General features: G+C 46.4%; 1 protein-coding gene across 1 annotated transcript in view; it reads left to right on the top strand.

Annotated features, from left to right (window-relative positions):
• Nucleotides 1–6839: 6839 nt before the first annotated feature.
• Nucleotides 6840–25208, top strand: part of RXRG (retinoid X receptor gamma) — a 54584-nt gene continuing 36215 nt past the window's right edge. The window contains exons 1-3 of the mRNA XM_084848174.1: nucleotides 6840–6917; nucleotides 9714–9964; nucleotides 24488–24632. Coding sequence (XP_084704300.1) covers nucleotides 9833–9964; nucleotides 24488–24632 — 277 coding nt within the window. The 5' untranslated portion in view covers nucleotides 6840–6917; nucleotides 9714–9832. The remainder of the gene's footprint in view (nucleotides 6918–9713; nucleotides 9965–24487; nucleotides 24633–25208) is intronic.

Raw genomic sequence — 25208 nt, 5'->3', positions numbered from 1 at the left:
CCTTTTCCTCTCCACTGAAGCTAGAGTTCATGCAAAAAACCCAAACACAAATGATCAAACATGCATAGGACTGAGCTGAAGGGGTAGCCAATTCATTAGACGGAATTGGGTAGGCACTGTATTAAGCCTGTAGTACCATGCTCAAAAGTCAGGAGTTATTTCTGAGTAAACATGCAGAACATCAGGGTGCAAACCTCCTTGCAAAAGTAACTCATGCTGGAATCCTGTGCACACTTTCCTGAGGGTATGCCTCATTAAACATAATGGGGCTTCTGAGTAGGCATACATAGGATTGTATAGGGGTGAATGCTCCTTTCTTGTTCTCCTCGACCTCTCAGCGGCTTTTGATACCGTTGACCACGGTATCCTCCTGGACTGCCTGGAGAGGATGGGCATTGGAGATATCATATTACGGTGGTTCCAGTCCTTCCTCTCTGGCAGGCACCAGACGGTAGCACTGGGAGAGGAGGTGTTGGACCCGTGGCCGCTCACGTGTGGGGCGCCACAGGGTTTCATCCTCTTCCCAATGCTATTTAACATCCATGTGAAGCCGCTGGGGGCTATTGTCAGGAAGTTCGGGGTGGGGTGTCATCAATATGCAAATAACACACAGCTCTTCATTCAAATCTTCACCAGGGTTGGCTGTAGAATCCCTGTCCAAATGTCTGGAGACGGTGAGTGGCTGGATGGGGAGGAATAAGCTGAAGCTGAACCCTGACAAGACAGAGGTACTTCTGGTGGGAAAGAAGAGTAGGTTGGGGGATGTTGACCTGATGTTGAAAGGGGTACAGCTACCCTTGAAAGACCAGGTCTGCAGCCTGGGGCTCGACTCCCAGCTGTCCATGGAGGCTCAGGTGTCAGCTGTGAGCTGGACAGCATTGTATCAACTCTATCTGATATGGCGGCTGCACCCCTACCTTCCCATCTGTTCCCATCGGTAGTACATGCCCTGGTCTCCTCTTGTCTAGACTACAGTAATGCGCTCTACGTGGGGTTACCCTTGAAGACGGTTCAGAAGCTGCAGCTGGTGCAGAATGCAGCGGCTCGCCTGATTAAAGGCAGCGACCAGCATGATCACATCACTCCGGTGCTGAAGGAGTTGCACTGGCTACCAGTTGTTTTCCGGACCAAATTCAAGGTGTTCGTTTTGACCTTTAAAACCCTATACAGTTCTGGCCCAGCCTATCTTAAGGAGCGCCTCCAGCAACACCAGACAGGCCGCTCAACAAGATCAGCCTCGGATGGCCTTTTCTCTGTCCCATCAGCCAGGACAGCTAGGCTGGTGAGGACGAGGGAGAGGGCCTTCTCTGTGGTGGCCCCCACTCTGTGGAACCCCTCCTTAGGGAACTCTGCCATGCCCCCTCTTTAATGAGCTTCTGCCACGCACTGAAAATTTGGTTATTCAGGCAGGCATTTGGGGTGGGTTAGGGTATTTTTAAATAATATTTAACGTGTAATTTTGCTGTTTTAAATTGTATTGTTGTACATCTCCCAGAGTGGCCGGGTGACCGGCCAGATAGGCGATTAAGAAATTTAATTAATTAATTAATTACTAGTATAAATGAGCAGTATTTATCTCCACTCCACTTAAAAAACAAACCCCAAATGCCAATTTTTATTAAAGCTTTCTGTTCATAGGAACATAGGAAGCTGCCTTATACAGAGTCAGACCCTGGGTCCATCTAGCCCAGTATTGTTGACACTGACTGGCAGCAGTAGCTCTCCAGAGTTTCATGCAGGATTCTTTCCTAGCCCTACCTGGAGATGCCGGGGATTGAACCTGGGACCTTCTGCATACCAAACATGTGCTCTACCACTGAGCTACAGCCCTTCCTATTGCTGGATAATGGCAACTGACAAACAAAACAGCCCCAAATTTGTTTCTCTGCAACCATGTGAACTCACTTTTCTCAAAGACTTGAGTGAGAAGGAGAAAAAACAACCCTCTTGTCTGTGTGTATAAAGTCAAATACAGTTCAGAACTTCTCTTGCCCACTAAAGATAATTCTCTTTAAGAATTCCCCAAGATATGGTCTGGGTGGAATAAAGAAGAGAAAGAAAGAAAAGATAGGGGAGGGGAGGGGAGGGGAGGGAAGAAGAAAGAAGAACGGTGATTGGAAATGCGGGGCGAGGAGCAGAGAGAATTCCCTAAGCCAAGTGGCTCCTTTCAGAGAGGTAGTACTTCAGAGGAATTTAGGAGGCTGCGGAGGGTTTGTGAGGATTGCACATACTTACATTAACTTTATGAGGTGAGGTGGCTGAGAGCTTTTTCTAAAACCCAGAACCTATTTAAAAGCCTCAGCAGTTCCTCAATCATGCCACCACATAGTCCCAACCCTCCTTTTGGAATAACTCGCATCCTACAGCTATTTAGGAGAAATTAAAGTGGAGGGGGAGAAAGAAGTTTGTGGAGGCTGATTGGATCCTTTGCTGTACTGAAGCTACTCAACTTCTGCAGAAGCCAAAGTTTCCACTTTGAGGCAGTAAAATCAGGTGCTGTGTGAAATACCAGTATTTCACATGGAACTCTTTCTTCCCTTCCATCTCCCTCTTCAACACTAATTGTGAGCAAGCTCCCAACAGTGGGCATGTAAGAGCAGGAAAGTAGAGGGACAGAGGTTTTTTGCACGTCAAAAAAAAAACAACAATAACCTACAGCAGAGATTAGGGATAGTGACCTCCTAATGGTCACCTTAATCGGGGCCGCGGTGGCTTAGTGGTTAAGACGCTGAACTGCAGACTGGAAGGTCGGCAGGACAGCAGTTTGAGACCCGAGTGCTGCGTGATGGAGTGAGCTCCCAGCTTCTGCCAACCTAGCAGTTCGAAAGCAAGAAATTGCAAGTAGATAAATATGTACCTCTTCGGCAGGAAAGGTAACAGCGTTCCGTGCACCTCGGTGTTCAGTCATGAACCACGGAAGTGTCTTCAGACAGCTCTTCAGCTTAGAAATGGAGATGAGCACCACGCCCTAGAGTCGGACACGACTGGTTGGGGACACCTTTACCTTTAATGGTCACCTTAATCACCTTCTGATTAGGATCTGTAATAGGGATGTCAGAGAATTCCGCCACGGATCTCGGTGAGGCCGAATGCCAGTGCATTTGGCCCCCGAACTCCGTGGCAGAATGGCCTGCCACCCCCCACCCCCCCGCGGATTCCCCCCGGGACGAGACTTACCTGTGGCAGATCTTCCGGGTGGCGGCGGCGGCGGCTGCGGCGGTGGCTGGTCTTCCGACTCGCTGCCGCCATTTCCAGGCTTGTGTAAAAAAAAAAAAAAAAAAGACGTGATAGGCTACGTAAAGATTTACATAGCCTATCATGGCTAGGTTTAAAAAAAAACAGAAACGTCGTGATAGGCTACGTAAATCTTTACGTAGCCTATCATGGTTGGGTAGGTTAAAAAAAACAAACACCCACGTATGCAAATGGCGGCAGCTACGGCCGCCACCATTTGTGTTTCTTCTTTTTACTGTCTTAATCTACGTAAATATTTACGTACGCTATGACGGCGAAAATAAAGGGGAACACAAATAGCGTAGCGGGTGCTATTTGCGTCCCCTTTTGATTCGCCATTTTAGCCTACATAAAAATTTATGTAGGCTACACTATTTGCGTTCCCCTTTATTTTCGCCGTCATAGTCTACGTAAATATTTACGTAGATTAAGACAGCCAAAAAGAAGGAACGCAAATGGCCGTGGCCGTAGCCACCACCATTTGCGTACGTGGTTTTGGGGGGGGGTTACCCAGAGCCCTCCGCGGCCGGAAATCTGGCTGTGGATGGCTCTGGCCTGGCTGGGCCTGGCCGGCTGCTCCGCAGAGCTGCCGTGGAGCACAGCCAGCCATTCGAGGATTCCGGGGGGAGGGACGGAGCGCCTCTCCACCAGTGAGGATTCCGGGGGGAGGGATGGAACGCCTCCCCCCCCACCATAAACATAATCCGCGAACAGGTAAGTCACTTTCGTACATCCCTAATCTAATCCCCTGCGTGGCTTGACAGTTTTAACTTTTTATTTTAGTCTTTGAGAAAATGAAACTTTATGCATGGCTAGCACAAAAGCCACTGGACCTAACTGTGAAATTTGGCAGGCTCAGTCAGCTCTATAGAGGCTGCCAGGTCCCCAAATTCCATGCACTTATGGCAGCACAAAAAAAGTATAGCTCTTTGCTTGGACAGATTTTCTTGAGAAAAGCAAATTTTACCTGTGACTAGCAGAAAAATCACTGGACCTAACTGCCTGAAATTTGGCAGGTTCAATCAGCTTCATGGGGGCTATTCGGTCTCCATATTTCATGAATTTCTTATACAAGCTAAAAAAGTTATGTCCGTTTCTGTTTTCCAATGCAAGTCAACGGGAAAATGTAAAAAAAATGGCAATTAGGACAGCTCAAGAGATCCAGGGCACAGCTCAAAAAGATCTGGGGCCCATGCCCAGGTGGCCTTCAATAACAATACCCCTTCACCTGAGGAATTTGGAAGGAAGCTAGCATTTGGTAATCTAAAAACAACAAATCTAAGAGGAAAAGTTGTCTTCAAAATCCCAGGGGCTGTCTCCACGAGCAACTTACTCCAAGCCGGCTATGTTTGGATGTCATTAGGGATCCATGACATCATGGCCATCTTGCAGCCGCTCTGGAGTTTTGTGTGGAAAAACTGGTTCTTCTGAGACTACTTTTAGTCCGATTGTTTTCCTTAATTTGGCTTGTCTGCACTTCTGTTGTGGTGTGCACCACCCTCCACATTTATCTGGCATGATTGATAGCCCTGCCCAGGGATGTGTCTTTCACCTCACTGACCCCAGTCAGTGGGTGTTTCCCCAATGTTTTCCCCACCTCTGTTTCTGCCATTTCAGGGCTGGCTGTCAGAGTTCTGATCTACCTCATGGCATTTACTTCACCTTGCCTACCACTAAACTCTGGTAGCCATCCCTGCAAAGTATAGGTGTGCTCTGGGCAGCCTCTAACTTCTTTTTAAAAATTAAAGTGTTAAACAGAAATAGCGCTTTTGTCGGCAGTACCTACACCTCCCCCCATCTCGCTCTCTCAGTATGTCACTATCTCGCATTTGTCCAGCAATACCTACTGTATATCCCCTATCTCACTACCTCGCTATGCCACTATTCAGGGGCGTAGCTGTTGCTAGACAAATGTGTGATAGTGACGTAGTGACATTAAAAAAACCTTTGCAAGTGTGATTTTTTTAACCTTCCTTTCTGGATGGGTGATTTCTTTCATGTCTCTATTGCCTCTATTGCGCAAGTGCTCTATCGCGCTACTGCACAATTGGAAGGTTAAAAGGAAAGGAAAGTTAAAAAAAACCACAACTACAAAGGGTTTATTTTATGCCACTAGGTCATTATCACGCATAGGGATGTGTGAAAGGCACTTACCTTTTCGAAGGGGTGATTCGCGGTGGGGGAGAGGCACTCTGCACCTCCCCCCGAATTCCTAACCCACCAGGCTGCGCTCCGCGGCAATTCCGTGGAGCCACCGGCCAGGTGCATTCGCAGGCGTGTGGAGCCTGCGGACGCAAATGGTGGCGGCTATGGCGGCCACCATTTGCGTTCCTGTTTTTTTGCCGTGATAGGCTACGTAAATATTTACGTAGCCTATTACGGCAAAAATGGGGAAGCGAATGGCAGACGCAGATGCGGCCGCCATTCGCAAAGCAGTGCGAACGGCACCAGGTAAGTGCTCTGTTTCGCGTGCCTTTCGTGGGGTGGTGGGGCGGAGGGGCTTCGTTCCGCCATGGATTTTGGGGGGCCGAATGCACTGGCATTCGGCCTCGCTGAGATCCATGGCAGAATCCTCTAACATCCCTAATCACGCATTTGTCTAGCAACAGCTATGCCCCCTATCTCTCACTAGGGATGGCGGAGAATTCCGCCACGGATTCCAGTGAGGCTGAATGCACTGGCATTCGCCCCCCCGGAATCTGTGGTGGAATGGCGTCCTGCCCCCCCGCCCGCCCTGTGGAACCCCCCGGGACGGCACTTACCTGGGGCAGATGCGGCAGCGGATGTGGCGGCGGGTGTGGTGGCGGCGGTGTGGCGGCAGAAGGTGTGGTGGCGGCAGCGAGGGTGGTGGAAGGTGCGGCAGCAGCGGAAGGTGTGGCGGCGGTGGGGGCAGGAGGGGCGGGGGCAATGGCAGCTGGTCTCCTGGCTGGGCGCAGCGTATGCAAATGGCGGCGGCTACAGCGGCCGCCATTTGTGTTCGCTATTTTTAGCCGTTCTAGCCTATTTACGTAGCCGATCACGGTTAAATACAGGGTCGCAAACGGCGGCGGCTACAGCCGCCACCATTTGCGTCCCTGGTGCCCAGCGGCCGGAAGTCCGGCTGCGGGCGGAGCCAGCCGGTGGCTCTGCGGAATCCCCGCGGAGCGAAGCCGGCCAGGCAGGATTCTGGGGGAAGGGACGGAGCGCCTCCCCCCCATCCAGGATTCCGGGGGGAGGGACGGAGCGCCTCCCCCCCCACCGCGAAGCAGATCCTTGAAATGGTAAGTGGCTTTCGTACATCCCTATCTCTCACTATGTCACTATTGCACATTAGCACTATTGTGTGATAGTGACAAAGTGAGGTAGCAGTTTTAAAGGGGAAGAAATAAAAAAGTGGCAGAATTGGGCATAGCTTAGGGAAGAGGTTTCCTCAGAAGTAACTCCCATTGTGGTCAATGAGGCTAAGCTCCATCCATCGCTTTATGGGAGTATCAGGGGAAGGAAAAAGGTAAGCCTGGATGGGTGTGGGGAGGCTTTCTTATTGGTTGAGGAGCCCCTGCCAGTCTGATGATGTTTATTCCAATCCCCCCCGCCTCCACCCGGAAGTATGTTCTGTGAAGCAACTTATACTGGAGTGGTGCAGTTGCTCGTGGAGCCCTGCTTGGACCAAAGTGCACCAAAGCCGATTCCTTGAAATAATTCGGGTAAGCCTCCCTTCGCTTCTCCTTCCGTTGTCTTGGAGACAGGGCCCCAGTCTCCACACAATCCCGGTTGAAGAGTCTTCACAGCCATCCCTTTTCTGAACTGATAGGCCTGCTGGAGGTACTTGCCATTTTCATAAAGCAATATGTTTTTTCTTCAGTTGGCTTGCTAAGAATGCAGTTGACTGGTTTTGCAGTTTTCCTCCAGGGTCAAACAGCAACTCTGAGGTGGGGTGGGGATTTTGGTGGGACCACAGCTGGGATAAAAATGGTTAAGCCCCCTCTGCCCATGCACATAGCCCCAGTCCTAAACTCCCACAGCTGATGTTTATGTGAGAAAAAGCCTAAATACATTAAATAATATCATGCTTAATGTATAGTCTAGTTTGGTCTGTAGAGGTAAGAGGTAAGGTTGCTCAGTGGAAAGGTCAGGGCTTGCTTGCTTTCCACATTTGCAGAGTTGCTGTGTCTGCAAGTAAGGCAGTTTCCTCTTTCTTCTGACTCCCCTCCAATATTAATTTATTGCAAAAATTGTTTCTGTGACAGTGTTTGTTATTTTACCTGAAGGAGTAGTCAGATCTGATTCAAAGGTAAGATATACAATGAAAGATAAGAAAAGGTCAGCTTCCTGAATAACATTAAAGACATTTCTCAGAGTCAATGGAGTCTGGATTCTCCTGTGATGATCAACCCATTTCAGGTTTAATTCCGTGCATGGAATGGAAAAAGTCCTTGTCTGTCTGCCTGCCTGTCTCTTTCTCGCTCTCTCTCTGGATCAGTTCTCCCACTAGGCATGTATTGCAAAATAACTGAACCATAAGAGCCATCCTGGTAGCCTTATTTTAACTATTTGGGTTGATATATTAAATATGAATGCCACTGGAAGGCTGCTCTGTGTGCACAGTCTAGTCAGTCTGGATTGGGTGTTGTGACCCACCTCCCTACCCCACCCTACTCTGAGGTGGTGTGAGAGATGAAGAACCTAGAACTCCAGCTTTGTATAAACTGTATTGGATGCCATTTAATTTAGAGGCTCAAATCAATATGCTTGTTTTAAGCTTTTCAAGCCATAAATAGCCTGGGGCCTGCTGGCCTCTCTGCAGGGTGCCATCTGATAAGGGCAGTGCTTTCTCTGAGCCAAGCTACAAGCTAATGTTTAAACGTGTAGTTTGGCATCGCATGATCCCCCGTTACTTTAAGTAGCAGCGGAGTTAGGGGTGGGGAATGAGACTGGGGGCTCCTTCACATGGAGTCTTTATCCTGCTATTGAGATTGCTCACTCATGGAAGTTTGTGGGCCCTTTTGATGACACCATGAACCTCCAGGGCGTCTCCTGCACTAAATGCCCTTTGTGCCATTTTTAAATAAAACCTAGATAATGAGCTATCAATTACCCCGCTTGAGTTCCCTCCGTGAAAAAGGAAAAACCGTAAGAAGAGGAGCTGGACCAATGAAACATATGGAAACATATGTTGATGTTTATGGGTGGATTAATTTTAGATTCTGTTCTTACAGGAGATTTTTTTACACATGCTACCTGTAGGTTTGCAAACAAAATCTGCTTTGTCAATTTACTCCCAAATTAAGATTAATTTAATAAAAGGGGTGGGGGAGAGTATGCGTAGTGAATGGAGACTATCATTTTTGAAATCTTTGAATATAATTTCTCCAAGTCATTGAGGTGTGTGGAACGTTTGTGGACATTCCAGCTGCTCAGAAATTTGAAAACTATTAGCACAAAAAACCCAGAAATAGCCCTCTGGGAAGGGGATAGCAGCGCTATCAAAGTGTTGGTTAACAATTTATTTGCATGAATGATGTGTGCATTTGTATAGAGTGGTGTATGAGTGTGCATAAGAGGTAAAGGGCAAATGGATTGGAAAAACCTGCCCCATATCACAGGTTACTATGTGTATATAATATTGTTATGAATTGGGCTGCCTTGATAATTGCAAAAGGACCTAACCAGCCTAGTGAGTAAGAAAAAGGGACATAAGAAAATAAACCGGTTCTCCTTAACAGCCTGGAATCCCTCTCCAGCTTCTGTCACACATCGGTATTTGAAGCAAGGACAGAGAAACATCTGGAAGGGTTTGCAGTTTTGAATCCAGATGCACAGAAAGAGATGGTGGGAGCTGTACATTTTAGCTGGAGTGTCTGGTTCTGTTGCTCTTTGGTCATCTGCTGGAGGAGCAGCTGTTTGGTGACCTGCTGGAGGATTCTGCTTGCTTCCAAAGTGCTTTGCTTGCATACTTGTGAATAGGCAGATATTACAAAGATGACATAAGTCTCCAGTGCTTGCTTTTATCCAAAGGAAATTTAACTCTGTAGTGCTGTCCATGGACTTATAGAACCATAGAATCATAGGATAGTAGGGTTGGAAGGGGCCTACAAGGCCATCGAGTCCACCCCCGTGCTCAACGAAGGAATCCAAGTCAGAGCATCCCTGACAAATGGCTGTCCAGCCTTGTCTTGAAGGCCTCCAGTGTGGGAGAGCCCACCACCTCCCCAGGTAATTGGTTCCATTGTCGTATTGCTCTAACAGTCAGGAAGTTTTTCCTGATGTTCAGCCGGAATCTGGCTTCCTGTAACTTGAGCCCATTACTCCGTGTCCTGCACTCTGGGATGATCGAGAAGAGATCCTGGCCTTCCTCTCTGTGACAACCTTTCAAGTACTTGAAGAGTATACTTCTCACAGCTCAGGAAGGGCGGGGGGTGATTGGGGGAAAGTTATGTTGGTGCCTGTGTGTGTTCCCAGCTTTGCCACCCTCCTTTATTCAGGCTCTCCTTTCCTTTCAGATTCTCCAGTTCACACCAATCTTGCGCCTGCATCGGCCCCTCCCACAGGGCATTCCACAGGTGGTCAGTCCAGCTACCTTGAGGCTCCTCTCAGTGCCTCGAGGCCTCTCTCCTCCCCTATGACCTCAGTAGGGTCTGGCAATGCAACGAGCTCTCCGTACAGAGTAATCACATCCAACCACATTGGGTCACATTCAGTTCCCTTGTGTTCAGCACCAGGCATGACTTTTGCTGCACATACCAGCCCACAGGTAGGTATCCTCTTTTATTCAGTGTGATAAAACTGAGTTTTTTAAATGAGTATTTCAGATAGCTGCCTGGGTGCTGTTTTTGGTAGAAAGGCAGGGTACAAGTCAAATAAATAAATGCTAGGCATGGTTCTTAACTATTTATAAAGTTCCTTTCAACTAGTTAAATCTTTATAAGGTTATTTTTTTAATAAGCAGTTGACTTTTTGATTCAGTTTCAGATATGAAAAAGCCTTCCTACTATTTTATTTTTTTATTTATTATTTACAGTATTTGCATACCACTCCAGATCCAAAGACCTCGGAGCGGTGAACAGCAAACAAGATAAAGAGTAAAAACACCATGTTAAAATAATGTAATTTTTTTTAAATAAAAAAGAAACAGAGTTCTGATAAAACCAAGTTTGATAAACCATGGCCGGTCACTCAAGGAAGGCCCCCCAAACTGAAAAAAGAATAACTATGCACATGTGAGTTTGCATGGAGCCCTCCCACTTTGGCCAGCCCCTCCCCTCCGGTTCCACCTACTTCAGTGGGGCCTGTAGAGGGAGATTCAAGCGGTTAAAAACACTTCCCTGCATGCAAAACAGTTTGTTCAGGCCCCACTCATTGCTGTTCGTTTGTACAGCGGGGCAGAGGGACTCTGCTGCTCTTTGGTGAGGCACTGCGGGGATTAAGGCAGAGGGAGCTGCACGTGTGCACAAACATACATAAGCACATTTTGTTACAAGTCCCAGTTGCAAGTCAACAAATGCTGAAATATTTTTAGGATTGGTTGGTGCCTACATTATGCTGGCTTCTTGCCAACCATAAGTTAACAGCACTGGGATCCAGCATTGAGAATTTCTTCTCCCTCCTTGCAGTCTCTCCCCTCTCTGGAGCAAATTTTACCCTACTCCCTTAATGATGCTTAAACAGCTTGTTGGCATGTCTGCTAAATACGGTTAGGCTAACCCTTAACTTGGGATCTGAACCCTATGTCAAGGTGGAAGAACTGGTTCCCTGCTTCTCTGTCTGGCCTTCACCACCCTACCTGGGGGGCTAGGCCCTGAGGAGCGTGGAGCAACTGAAAAGGGGTGGGGCTGGGGGGGATTCCGGGACTGGGAGAGTGGAGCTATGCGTACAACACATCCAATGTGTCGTACGGCAGCTTCCTCTCCCGGTCGGCCCCCCCACTGTTAGACAGCTGAAAACAGCTGTCTAGCAAAAAATAGCAAGGCAGGAGAGACGCAGAGGGAATGATCCCCCCCATGCCTCTTCTGCCTTGCTTTGGATAGGTGGTCACCTCAGAGTTCGGAGACGGATGCCTGTCTAGTTAGGATTGTGCCCTAAGCTGCTGAATAAAACTTGCATATCTTTTGTAAATAACTTTTGTAAACCGCCCAGAGAGCTTTGGCTATGGGGTGGTATATAAATGTTAATAATAATAATAATAATAATAATAATAATAATAATATCAAAAAAATTAATATTTCAACAGAGAAATGTAATTTCTTTTATTTTAAATAAAATTTTAGGCATGTGTTCCAATCAAGAAAAAGATATTGTGCATGTGTGTGTGTGTGTTACAGTAATAGCAAAAGAGTAATAATTACAGAATAAAATAAAATTAAGAATACAGAGAACTAAGTATTTAACTTTCATTCTGCAGCCAGGATTTCCTCCAGCCTCTTTTTTAGTAAGTGTGTATGTGCATAACACAGTTTTCTTCACTGCAAATCCCGAGGGCCACTGGAAGCTCCCAGTCACTTCAAATGTGGCTCTCCACCTCTCTCATTCTGTCTGCAGTAGCTGCGCACTCTTAGCATGGGCTCTCGAGCTTTGCCTTGTTGGGCCAGGTGCTGTGATCTAGGGTTCATCTACACAAGGCTTTTACTCCAGTTCTGCTCCACCCTCAAGTCAATCATTCATAGAATCATAGAATCATTAGGGATGTACAAAAGTCACTTACCTTTTCGCGAATGTGATTCGCGGTGGGGGGGGAGGCGCTCCATCCCTCCCCCCGGAATCCTCAAGGGGGGGGTAGGAAATCCGGTCATCCCCCCCGGAATTCTGGCCGGCCAGCTCCACTCCACAGCGGCTCCGCTAAGCAGCCGGCCAGGGCCATCCACAGCCGGACTTCCGGCTGCGGACTGGCAGCTGCGGACGCAAATGGCAGCCACTGTAGCGGCCGCCATTTGCGTCCAGCTAGGCTGCCGTGATAGGCTGCGTAAATATTTACGTAGCCTATCACGTCAGGCAAAAAAAAAAAAGTGTACGCAAATGGTGGCAGCTACGGCAGCCACCATTTGTGTTCCCTATTTTTCGCCATTTTAGCCTACGTAAATATTTATGTAAGCTATTACGGTGAAAAAAAGGAATCCAAATAGCGCCCACTACGCCATTTGCGTTCCCCTTTTTTTCGCCACAATTGTGTCTGCTGTTTGCCGTGATAGGCTACGTAAATACTTACGTATTTACTTACTACGTAAGTATTTACGTAGCCTATCAAGGCAAGCAAAAAAAAAAAGCGTAGGCAAATGGCGGCGGCTACAGCGGCCGCCATTTGCGTTCCCTATTTTTCGCCGTTTTAGCCTACGTAAAAATTTACGTAAGCTAAAACGGCGAAAAATAGGGAACGCAAATGGCGGCCGCCATAGCCGCCGCCATTTGCCTACGCTTTTTTTTTTGCTTGCCGTGATAGGCTACGTAAATACTTACGTAGTAAGTAAATACGTAAGTATTTACGTAGCCTATCACGGCAAACAGGAGACACAAATGGTGGCTGCGGCAGCCGGTCGAAAGACCAGCCGCCGCCGCTGGAACATCCGCCCCAGGTAAGTTTAGTTCCGGGGGGGAATCTGTGGGGGGGCCGGGGGGTGGGAGGCCGTTCCGCCACGGATTTCAGGGGGCCGAATGCCAGTGCATTCAGCCTCACTGAAATCTGTGGTGGAATTCTCCACCATCCCTAAGAATCATAGAATAGTAGGGTTAGAAGGGGCCTGCAAGGCCATCGAGTCCAACCCCCTGCTCAATGCAGGAATCCAAGTCAAAGCATCCCTGACAGATGGCTGTCCAGCCTCATCTTGAATGCCTCCAGTGTGGGACAGCCCACTACCTCACTAGGTAATTGGTTCCATTGTTGTATTGCTCTAACAGTCAGGAAGTTTTTCCTGATGTTCAGCCGGAATCTGGCTTCCTGTAACTTGAGCCCATTATTCCGTGTCCTGCACTCTGGGATGATCGAGAAGAGATGCTGGCCTTCCTCTCTGTGACAACCTTTCAAGTACTTGAACAGCGCTATCATATCTCCCCTCAGTCTTCTCTTCTCAAGACTAAACATGCCCAGTTCTTTCAGTCTCTCTTCACAGGGCTTTGTTTGCAGGCCCCTGATCATCGTTGTTGCCCTCCTCTGAACCATCTCGAGTTTGTCTGCATCCTTCTTAAAGTACGGTGCCCAGAACTGGACACAGTACTCCAGATGAGGCCTAACCAGTGCTGAGTAGAGGGGAACTAGTACTTCCCAGGATTTGGAAGCTATGCTTCTATTAATGAAGCCCAAAATGGCATTTGCCTTTTTTGCAGCCACATCACATTGTTGGCTCATATTCAGCTTGTGATCGACAACAATTCCAAGATCCTTCTCGCTTGTCATGTTGTTGAGCCACATATCCCTCATCTGTGCATTTGGTTTCTTTTTCCTAGGTGCAGAACTTGGCATTTATCCCTATTAAATGTCATTCTGTTGTTTTCTGCCCAGCGCTCCAGTCTATCAAGATCACTTTGAATTTTGTTTCTGTCTTCCAAAGTATTATCTATCCCACCCAATTTTGTGTCATCTGCAAATCTGATCAGCATTCCCTGCACCTCCTCCTCCAAATCATTAATAAAAATGTTGAAGAGCACTGGGCCCAGGACTGAGCCCTGCGGTACCCCACTCATTACCTCTCCCCAGTTTGCGAAGGTCCCATTGATAAGCACTCTTTGAGTCTGATTCTGTAGCCAACTGTGGATCCACTGGATCGTTGTTTCATCTAGCCCACTTTGAGCTAGTTTGCACATCAGGATATCATGGGGCACTTTGTCGAAAGCTTTGCTGAAGTCGAGGTATATTATGTCTACAGCATTCCCACGGTCCGCAAGGGAGGTTACTTGATTAAAAAATGAGATCAGATTCATCTGGCAGGACTTGTTCTTGACAAATCCATGTTGGCTTCCAGTAATCACTGCGTTGTTTTCAAGGTGCTTACAGATGGCTTGCTTTATAATCTGCTCCAGAATTTTCCCAGGGATTGATGTCAGACTGACTGGTCTGTAGTTCCCAGGTTCCTCCTTTTGACCCTTTTTGAAGATAGGGACAACGTTAGCCCTCCTCCAGTCATCTGGCACTTCCCCCGTCCTCCATGATTTCTCAAAGAGAATAGACAGTGGTTTTGAGAGTTCTTCTGCCAGTTCCTTTATTACTCTGGGATGCAGTTCATCTGGCCCTGGAGATTTGAACTCATTCAAAGTAATTAGGTGTTCCTTGACCATATGCCTATTGATCTCAAGCTGCAATCCTGCCCCTTCAGCCTTCAGTCATTCCAGATGACGCACACCCTTCCCCGTAGCTAATGCCGTGTTTCTTGCCCTAAAACTGTTTTTGTTTTTTTTTAACTCTAATTGTGGTGGGTTTTCCAGTCACAGTGACTTCAGTGCAGTTTGGAAGTCCATGTGACCTCAGCTGGCTTCAGTGCTGGCTGGTGGAAACAGCTGATTTGCAGAAGGGAAGAGTTGCATGGGGCGGGGGCTCATGTCTTCCTGGAAGTAACTCATTGCCTTGGGGATGGGAGGCAGCCCTGCTTCTTTGAAAGGATGCTGTTTCTACCCAGTGCTCAATTTCTGCCTGTACCTTTAAATATTCACTGAGCGCAGGAGTGGGGAGGGGAGCATAAGGGGGGTGTTACCTATGGAAGTGCAAAGGTATGCAGAGCCTTACTGATTTTAAGAGCTTCACTGAGCATGAGGGGTGGGGGAACAAGCCTTCTCACTTCCTCACACCTACCCATTTGATGATGTTCAGTTCTACTTGTTTGCCCATGCAAACAGATTTTTTTTTTAATGTATGCACAGTATAGTTGCAGAACTCAGAGTCAGAGAGACCTCGGAGTGAAGGAAAAAGAGTTTTTCTTTATTTAACGCACGGGCTTTATGGCTGGAATCACTTCCAAAGAGCCAAAAGCCCCGAGGCACATTAGCACATTGCTTTTATAGATATTGTGACACATAGGAAACTACTCCTCCTCTCCCTCCCGTGTGGGGTTGCAGTCCTCAACATTTCTTCTCCTAGCACCATTGTTTATAATACAAGAACTGGGTTATAGGGTAGCCATGATAAGCAGAGAACATGATATCACCATGACCTTAGCCTTTGTTGACAAGATAAGAAATTCCTGTGTCTCGTCAGCTTACAGACATATATTTCAGAGAGCAAGACCTCAGCAAGAACATGAAGCATGAGGCTACATGAGGCTACTTAGTCTGACCCCCGATATGGCTGCTACATATTAGTGGCTACCATTTGCCCAGGGAGGAGCTAACCCAATTTCATGAAAAAACATATTTAAATGGAACTTCCTCAAAACTCATTTCCATGTAGATTGGCTCCTGGACTACTGGAGGAGGCTTCGGGGGTGGGGAGTCAGGAGGCCCGCCACTCATCAGCTGTGAGGTGGCTGGGGTGGGGGGAAAGGAAAATGCAGGAGACATGAGCCAATTCGCTGTGGCGAGAAAGGAGCCTAAGTGGCAAAAAGCAATGAATTTGCTGGTGCAGTGGCTAGCTGCTCAGGCACTAGAGGGGAAATGGAGCAGAGTGCTCTTTCAGTGACAAGAAAATGATTCATTCCAATGCGAGGGCCAAGTGAGCTTCTTGGAATTTGCCTGCCTTGTGCCTGACTGGTTAGGCCTTGCTTGGACAATGGGGGGGGGGGGGGCAGAGAGGCCTGGGAAAGGCCTTCAGCAGAGTCCATTGCACAGCACTGCTGCTTGACCAGGGAGGAAGAGGAGTGGCTGCCCCATGGCGGGAAAGGCCCCCAAAACGCTGTGGTGGGGCCTGAAGCCAAAGGGGGTTTTTTGCTTGAAAAACAGTGAAGATCGCTGGTGTAACACAGAACACAGGAACAAACTTTCAGAGTCAATAAGGCTGCAATTCTGTACACGCTTGCCAGTGAATACATACCATTGTTCCCTTTCCTATTGCTGGAACCTCTTCAAAAAATGGAAAGAACAAGAATAGAACAAAATGTTCTTGAGCTCTATAAAATCTCCCTGTGGTGAATCCCAGTTAGCTTCTGTCTCGCTCTCTTTTGGGGGCAATCGCTGAAGCATTAATTCCTTTGACGTTGCCTTTCTGATCCAAGCGCTGCTGCCAGGTGCTACAGGGAATGAAGTGGGGAGCCCTTTCACCTGTGCCATTAAGGGTGCTGCCCAGAGAAGGTAACTAATGGCATGCATTTCAGGCAGGCCACAGACACTAAGGGCCAGGCCCTTCCTGATTTTGAGAGCCAGGGGATTACAGCAGAGCTAATCCCACTCCACTTCCTGCCATATAACTCCGAAGTCTGCCTCTGCCACCAGAGGACTGTTCCTCTGCCCACTTCTGCGTTAGGCATCCTGAAGGCTCCCAGCTCCAGACACTGGGGTGATGGCCTCATTCCTTGCCTGCAGTTATGTGTAACAGTACCTGGGAGTAGCAATTTCTAGAGAGGGAGCTGTGTTAGTCTATGGCAGCAAAAACAACCAAGAGTCTTGTGGCACTTGAAAGGGCCATTTAGAGTGGAGAAGAGGTTGGAGAGGTCAAATCCTTTCCCCATCACCCTTCTGCTGAAAAACACTTCTCGGTTGCTTTTTTCCCTTCATGGTGTTTCAGAGTTACATGTTTTGTGTGGGAAAAACAGTGGTCTTAACGTGTGTGGAGAAAGTTGCAAAGGAGAAACAGCAGGCGGGGAAAGGATGATGCACCTGCTCCCTCCTGTTGTCTCTCTCCTCCAAATTGCCCCCCCCCAGCCGCTTTTCCCTGCAAGAACTGACAGAGTGTTGTATGAATAAAATATACTTTTGTGTGAAATGTGTATTTCCACTGATGGGTACTGAGCACCTGAGAGCTACACTGAATATTCAGCACTATGGGTAGAGAATGCATACATTACTGAGCTGTGGAGTGGTTCCTTTTCACACCAAAATAGCCTCTTTTTCCTGGGGAAGAGAAGCAATAGAAATTTTCAGTCTGATGTCTGTAAGTCTTTTTCACCACCAGTGATGTTAAGAATGCCCTGTAGTCTGGAATGAGTTGCTTATAAAAGTTGTTTAATGTCAGATAGAAAATGAAAGGGTTAAAAAAGGATTGGGTGGGGCGGGCTAAGATGAATGTACATTGTAGCCGGTCAGTGCAGCTGCAGTGCATTCAGTTGCAAAAACCTATTTGATTTAAGCACAGCTCATCATACGAACATAGCTTTAAATTAGCCTTCCCCAACCTGGTGCCAGAGCCTTAGGCTGTTGCACTTGAGTAGCTCGGGTCTGTCTTGCTTGACTAACAGAGATGTTCCGTGCCAAAAATCAAGAACCCTCCCTGGCCTAGTATCTCCAAAGGACAAGTCTATGCTCAGTGGAGGCTGGTGGCTCTGATGTCAGTGGGGTAGTGAATCCTCTCTGGGTTTTAGTCAGAACCAGCCAGAACTCTAAAGGAGCTCTCCAATTGCTTCTTGAATAGCTCCTTTAGAGTTCTGACTGAAACCTGGAGCGGATTCACTGCCCCACTGACATCAGAGCCACCTGCCCTCCAGTGCCTATGCTTGACAGGCCTCTGTGATACACCCCCAATGTTGCTGCTTTTCAGTACTGACTGAATGATTCTCATGCATGGTTTGCCAACCCATGTGTTTATTCATCTATATACTGTTCTTGCTAATGCTGGCAGCAGCCAAGGTAGACCCAAATCCCTTTACAGAATTTGGATTCTCCTCAGCCAGTTCAGGAATTTATCATGAAACATCCCTTCAGAGCAGGGCTGCAGTTCTAAGCTGTTGTGCTGTGTAGTTCGAAGAAGTGTGCTTCACTTATTTTCCTGCTAATGGGATGAGGCAGCTGGTCTTTGGGGATTAGCAAGCAGTCAGCTAATGGATTTGGGTTCAAGCAGCTGTCCTAAATATCATACATCGTTGAGCTTAACGTGCAGGAGCCAAGCTCCAAAGACTTTTGAGGAGACAACAATTCCCCCTACCCCAAACTTTGGAAGTGCAGAGAGAAAAAGAGTATGTGCGAGGGGTGGTTTGATTAATGTTTACATACAAGCAAGTTCTGTTGAGTTCAGTGGGGCCTTCAAGGACTGCAGCCCTGATCTCAGTGTGGATACGCAGTTGCAGAAGTGCCTGGCCCTGGAACAGACAGGGTGGTTGGTTTGGGTTTTGGTACTTCAATGAGCTTAGAACTCTGAGCAGTTGGGAACAAGGTTTGCCCCTCTGTTTGTTTGTTTTTTTCTTTTTCTTTCAGAGTGTTGAAATGCTTCTCAGAAATTGTGCAGCAAGAAGGCAGCAGCCCAAACGCAATAAAATTGCTCAGGTGACTGGCTAGCCAAAGTCTCCTTAAGGATTCATTTACTGGTTCTTCTCATTCAGTGGCAAAACAAGCCATTTCAACTTCCAGGACAGGCTGCCAGTTCTGTTATGCTGTGGGAGCTCGTACAGGTGTGAATTAAAAATGCTTGTGGACTAAGGATGTTGCTGGTAAAGCTCCCAAGTTTTCATAACTTGGTTAGATTGCTCCAGCTTAGAATCTGTTGTGCAAAAACCCTGCTAACTGCTGCTGTTCAGTGTCCTGTATGTGTCTGATTTTTTTCTCCCCCCTCAACAATATTTAGTGGCTGAATGTGCTTTACTGTGTTGGGCTACAGGCGTATTGCCCCAAGTAAAGCTTCTGAGCAAGCTCTCACTGTTTCTTCATCTATTCTACCAGTCTGAAAACTGCATACTGACCATTCCATAATGAAAAGAAAATAGATAACATTCAAATAATAAATATCAATGCATTCCATGGCCTTCGCCATTTTGTTTCCCTGTCCGCATTCACCCAGTGCAGGTGTTCTTGTTGTCTCACCCTAACTGAGCTACTGTGCTCACAAGCCTTTTCCCTTGAAGAGCTTATGCTTAATATCTGGGATGGTCTTTGTCAAGAATGAGGGTAGTAGAAGCCATGATGGCCGATCGGGTTGTCATGTACAAAGTAGCCACCTGGAAGCTGCTTGTTATTTGGCCGTTTCTCAGCCCGGCAGCTCAAGGCCACACTCTGCTCCTGCTAATTGGGAAAGTGATAACAGCCATGTCTGGTGGGAAGATCCAGCCTCCCTGGAGGGTGGAGTGGGGTATCCTGGGACTGGGAGATGATTAGGTGTTTCTAATCTGCCTTGAGTTGCTAGGGCTGGGCAATAGAAAGGGGGGCAGAAAGGGGTGGGTGGCACTTCTTTTGCCCTGACGGTATTAGGGGTGTGCTGCTGGTTGATGGCTATCCTGAGAGGCCCATACTTTGGTATGTATAGGATAGACTAGCTAGCTTTATTGTTTTGCTCCTGGAGTGTGTGCCCAGGTGACTGGCATTTCTGGCTTTGGGGTATTGTAATCTTGCTTGTAAATTCCTGTTCACCCTCTCCCCTTTCCCTTCCTCTTTCTCTTTGTTCCTTTCTCCTAATAAACTTTTATCCAACTTACAGTTTGTGTGGTGTGTCTTGTCTAACTTCAGTGCTAAATACAGTGCCTATTAGCCTGGGAGGGAAGCTACTGGGTAAACTTGGGAAGACTTGTGGGCCTGTCCTACCTTGCAGGATTGTTGGGGTGAGTCCAACAATCCTTCACGGTCTCTTTCCCATCTGTGTCAATTTCACATGTCTTCATTCCTAAGTCTGTTCTGTCCTGTTTCTGCATTAACCTGATAGTTTAAAGAAACACATGAATGTTCACATTTATGCTCACAAAATGCACATTCATAAATGTATTTTATCTCAAAATATGCATTTTTAAAATGTATTTTATCCTTAAACACCCATCATAAAACTCATTTTGGCCCTTTTTTTGGCAGAGAACTGCATTATGAAATTCAGAGGTGTGCAAAATCTGAAGGATAATTACATTCTGATCTGCACATTAGTATGGGAGGTACCACATTAGTATCAGGCCAGTTCACATCAGAATTTGCCAATATGGAATTCTTCAAGCAGTTAGTATGCATTCAGAATTTCTGTCTCCTTAAATTAATAAATGGGCACCCCCTGGAATCTATCTGATCTCTTTTAATTTCCAGAAACTGTGGGGTTAACTACATGTTATGCACAAATGCATGTAACAGATCGTTAACACTTGCTGTCTTTTATTTTACAGAGGAGAAGAAGCTAGGGGGAATTTGAGTAGAGAAGTGGTTCGGGAGGGGGGATGCTTAACCTCACTCCACCTGCCGTTTCTCCACTCCAAATTGCTACCCCCATATGGTTTCTCCCCCATTGTCTTCAAACTGCATGTTTCGTTACGTTTTTGAGTCTCTCTGGGGATGGAATTGCTTGGGGCAGGCAATTCAGAGGGCATCTCTACACCAGCCTAAAATCCTGCATTTAAAACGCAGCTTTCTACTTCCGTTTTAAATGCAGGATCACAATGACCCCCTTTTTCACCCGCTTTCCCCTCCCACCGCTGAGTCTTCCATTATCTTTCATTGATCTCGCTCCTCTTCTTGCCGCTTTCCTGTTTTCACGGCCGAAACTGAAGCAGAACACAACGGGGTAATTTGATAGCTCATTATCTGCGATCTATTTAAAAATCCCGCAAACTTCCATGAAGGAGCGATCTCAATCGCAGGATGAAAGCTCTGTGTGAAGACGAGAGGCAGGGGGAGGAAGCGCCCCTTTCTCTGGTATCAAGTCTCTGCCTTGAAAATCCCCAGAAGCTGCTTTTATTTTTGTAAAAGCCAGTGTTGTGTTCTTTTTACTTGCATTGTTTGTAGTAAATTGTTGGCCCTTATCCCTTCCAGGAATGGGAAATGGAAGAGTGGGGACAACACTCCAGAAAATGAAAAAGTACAGGATAAAGTTTTTTTTTAGGATCGCTGTTGCAATGGTGGATCTTTTGCCAAAGGGCTAAGAATTTTTTTTCTAGGAGATACTTGCTTGGATCTTGGAGGCTGCTTGTTAAGTCGCAGTGTGTTGGTGTGTTTTGCTATTTTTGTTCCAAAGTGTGACTGGGGAGGGGGGGGGGGTCTACAAAAGTATAATGATGAAATAATATTAATCATAAAATCAAGTGGCACAAAATTATTAAGTGTGTTGGCTCCCTCTCTATGGATCACCCCACATATTGGTATCAGGCAAGACACCAATGTTTCATTTTCGGAGCCCGCTGAAGATATTTTTATTCAAACAAGCCTTCCCTGATTAACGAGCCACAGTTGTATAGTCATAATTTGATTTTAATTTTTTTAATTCTGTATTTTAATTCTTTTTTCTTCCTTTTTATGATTTGCTGCTCGGGAATTTTATTAGCTGTCCAGTGGTATAAAAATCTTGTAAATAAATATACTAAAGAAAACAATTCTGATAGGAATTCTAGATCTCTTTTCTACGGGTTCTTGTGAGTGAAGAAACCCAAGTTTTGCTTCTGTATCCAAGGCAATAAACAACTAAAATGGGTTTTGTAGCATTTGGAGCCATTCATCTCACTGTTTGAATGCATTAAACATTGCATTTTTATATGTTTCATTTTAGGCTGAACATTGTGGAGCTGGCCAAAAGGGCTAGAAATCCTGGGAGCTTTCTTTGGCTTACTTGCTCTGAACTATCTAAATTGCACATCTTGATCACTGCTGTTCTCCTTTATGCTTCATAACCTGTGGATTGATTAATGGGTTAATTGGTGCGTGAAGGATCTTGCATTAAGGCAGGAGATTGGTCTTGAATGCCCCTTCCAGCTGTATAATCGAGCATCACTGCATCAGACTAAATTTTTCCAATGTTGCACCTGGACCCAAGATGGGAGCTTCTCAGGTTGGAGCAGTGGTGTTCAAACTACGTTCCAAGGAATGCTGGGGTTCCTTGGAAACATATCAGATGTTGCTCAGTGAGAAGAGTCTTGTCCAAAGCAAGCTCAAACATGGAGGTTCCTGTTTCTGTGAAACTATCAAGGAATTCTAAGGTGCCCCCACTCAAAAAAAGTTTGATAAGATTAGGGATATTTGTGCAGAGGGTTCAGCACACCACTATAGAAAAGGCGTCTGCGTTGTACTTACATTTGAATATTGTGTATCTCTAGATCTTTCACCATGTCATACCTAACTATTTGGATGTCCTAACTTTGCACTATCAAAGCTGGCAAATTTAGAACCAAACCAGAAAAAATCCTGGTGTTCTTCAAATAAGGGTATTTGGAGGATGTGCAAATCTGGGACACAACAACTAGTGCACCTAGCAAATAAAGAAGTATAGTTGGAAAGTGTGCAGAAAGGCCAGAAAGAAAGCAAATGCAGCCAGCAAAAGAAGCAGAACTTCTAAAAAAAATTGACAAATACTTTAAAATGTAGGCAGAATCTGTTCTTGGGGTTGCCAGGTCTCAGGGTCTGTCCTGAAGCCAAACATGGAAACAGTGGATGAAATATGGAAAGAGGGTATATTGTTTAAATGAGCACACATAGTCCTCACAATACCACATAATACTTCTTTAGACAGCCAGATTATAGCACAGATGGTCAAAATCTCAGGCAGGCACCCAGGTTTTTGTATGCCTGGCCAGGAAGGACTTTTACCAAGCATCTTAAGGAAAAGTGATGCACGTTATCGCTCCACTCACCTTGAACTATTTTGCATTGGGTTTCTTCCTGCTGCTTGAGCATTTAGCCTAGATTTGCCTGGCTGAAAGTATGGCTTCTAACAAAAGCCTCATTCGCGCAAACAGCAGTTCAAGTGTTGGGGGGTGGGGGGTGGCAGTGCTGCAGCCAGGCTCTCTCTTTAAAAAAAAAATAATCTTTTACTGTGGATTTTTACAAAACAAACTGAAAAATTACAAAACCTAAAAAAAAGAACAAAAAAACCAACATGTTCAAAATCCTCAGTTTCTAACATTACAGTATTCAAGAAGAAAGGGGGGGGGGGGCAAGGTTACACATAAACTTCAGTAAAAGCAGACCAAATATCTGCATATAAGCCCATTTGCAAGTTATGCCTACATACCATTCTTTCAAATGTTGCTACTTTAGTTCATTGCATTATAGGCGGTGAGCTTTTATCTTTCCAATATCCAATATCAGTCTTTTAGCAAGGTTACACATAAACATAAGGGGCGCAAAAAATCCATTTATGCTGACCATATTACGTTCCAAGAAGCAGGTACGTAATTGAAAAGAACATTTACATCAGTAAATATTGAAGAGCTTTCCAATACAAAATTTATCCATACAATAATTTCCTCCCAAAAGGAGGCGGCCATTGGGCATTTCCAAAACATATGAATAAAAGAAGCATTGACTGTATTACACCTCCAACAATTAGCCGAATTTGACAAGCCTTTACTAAAAAGACACTGTGACATCCAATAGACCTAAAAGAGCTTTTGCTGAATAAGGCATAACCGAAGATCCATTGAAATGTCCGATACAGACGCCAAAACGGCAGTCCATTGATTAAGCAAAATAGGATGTTCCAATTCCCTGTTCCATTCCTGCTGTGTGAACCACTTGGGTCATATATATTAACTGATAAAAAATTAGGGATGTGAGAACACATCCCAGCTCAGGTTCTCTGGGCACCCTCTGAGCTCTCCCCCTGCTCGCTGGCTCTCCAGGCTGCAGTCAAGCCCCCCCAGTGAGCAGCCCACAGCTTACCTAGGCCTGTTCGTCATTATCCCGCTCGCCATGTTTTTTAAAAACATGGCAATCGGCAGCACTTGCTCATAGACTTATATGCCAAATAGCGCTGTGAAACTAGGGTATATGGGTGATCCACAGCGCTTTTTGCGTGTAAGTCTATGGGCCCAGATAGGCACAATGACCAACAAGCCCAGGTAAGTTGCGGGCTGCTCACCGAGTGTGGAGGGGGGGCTCAACTGCAGTCCGGAGGGCCAGCAAGTGGGGGAGAGCTTGCGGGGCGCAGCTCGGGGGTCACGGGCACCAGCGGTCCAAAAGATTTGCAGACCGAAACAGGTGCCCACGCTATCCCTGTAATAAACGTAAACATGAATCGTAGGTTGATGCATCTGATCAGCTTCAAGCAGCCAGGCTCAGCTAGACAGCTTCTGTGGAGTCCTTGGCACTGTGAACTGGCACTTCCACGTGGGGGCTGCAAAGGTAACTGTAAGTTGTGTGAGCACAGCAGCTTCAAAAGTATGACCAGATCACATAAAGCATAGTAGCTGTGCAGACAGCTCTTATGTGGAGGGGCTAGTGGGGGACTTTCCATCAGAACTCTATCCTGGATGTTGGATCACCATTGCATCATCAGCCTGAAGCTGCATCATCCAGCCTGCTCTCTCCATTCTCTTTTCAGATCAGTGTCACGAATAGTGTCAGCAGCGCTGAAGATATGAAGCCTTTGCCAACCCTGCAAGGGACAGGAGCCATGAATTACACATCCATGAGCCCAGGATCCCTGACCAAGCACATCTGTGCAATTTGTGGGGACAGGTCGTCAGGTACCCAAACCCATCTTTCACCCTTGACTTGTGAAGATGCTTGGCTAGGCAGCACTAATAAAATCTTACGGAACAATATTGTGATCCTTCCCCCATAAGATTCTTCCATCCGTATAGTGCTTTCAATGCATGTTATTCCTGATATGTAGTCAGAGAGAACATTGGATTATAATTCTGAGCACAATTATTCTTTCTGGAATCAGGAATTAATGTGGGTATTTGGGAATCACGGAAGTTTATTTTTCACGATTGTGGAGCTACAGAAGACATGTAAGTAGTTCCTGCAACAGACTGGATGTTCAGCGGTGGAATGTCTGGGTCCTACATAGCTATGTGCCCTTCTCTCATCACTTCCAGTTGAGATCGATCATTCCTGCTGCTCCCCTTATTTACTTACACCACTCCTATCAGGTCTTCCCCCCAAATATCAAATTCTGCAAAAGTGCGAATATTGAGCTATGCATAGTGAGCATAAAAAAAGCAAAGGTTGACCGTACGAAAAATGCCCAAATCCCTGTTTCTGTAATACCTTTATTAGGAGGGTTACAGGAGGGCTCTGCTGACCCTAGTCACGCT

This window comes from Heloderma suspectum, chromosome 4 (assembly GCF_057233095.1).
Source record: "Heloderma suspectum isolate Gila_16-S chromosome 4, 16-S_ref, whole genome shotgun sequence".
NCBI classification, from domain to species: Eukaryota; Metazoa; Chordata; class Lepidosauria; order Squamata; family Helodermatidae; genus Heloderma; species Heloderma suspectum.
The sequence above is the reverse complement of the archived record's forward strand: the minus strand, read 5'-3'. Positions and strand labels throughout refer to the sequence as shown.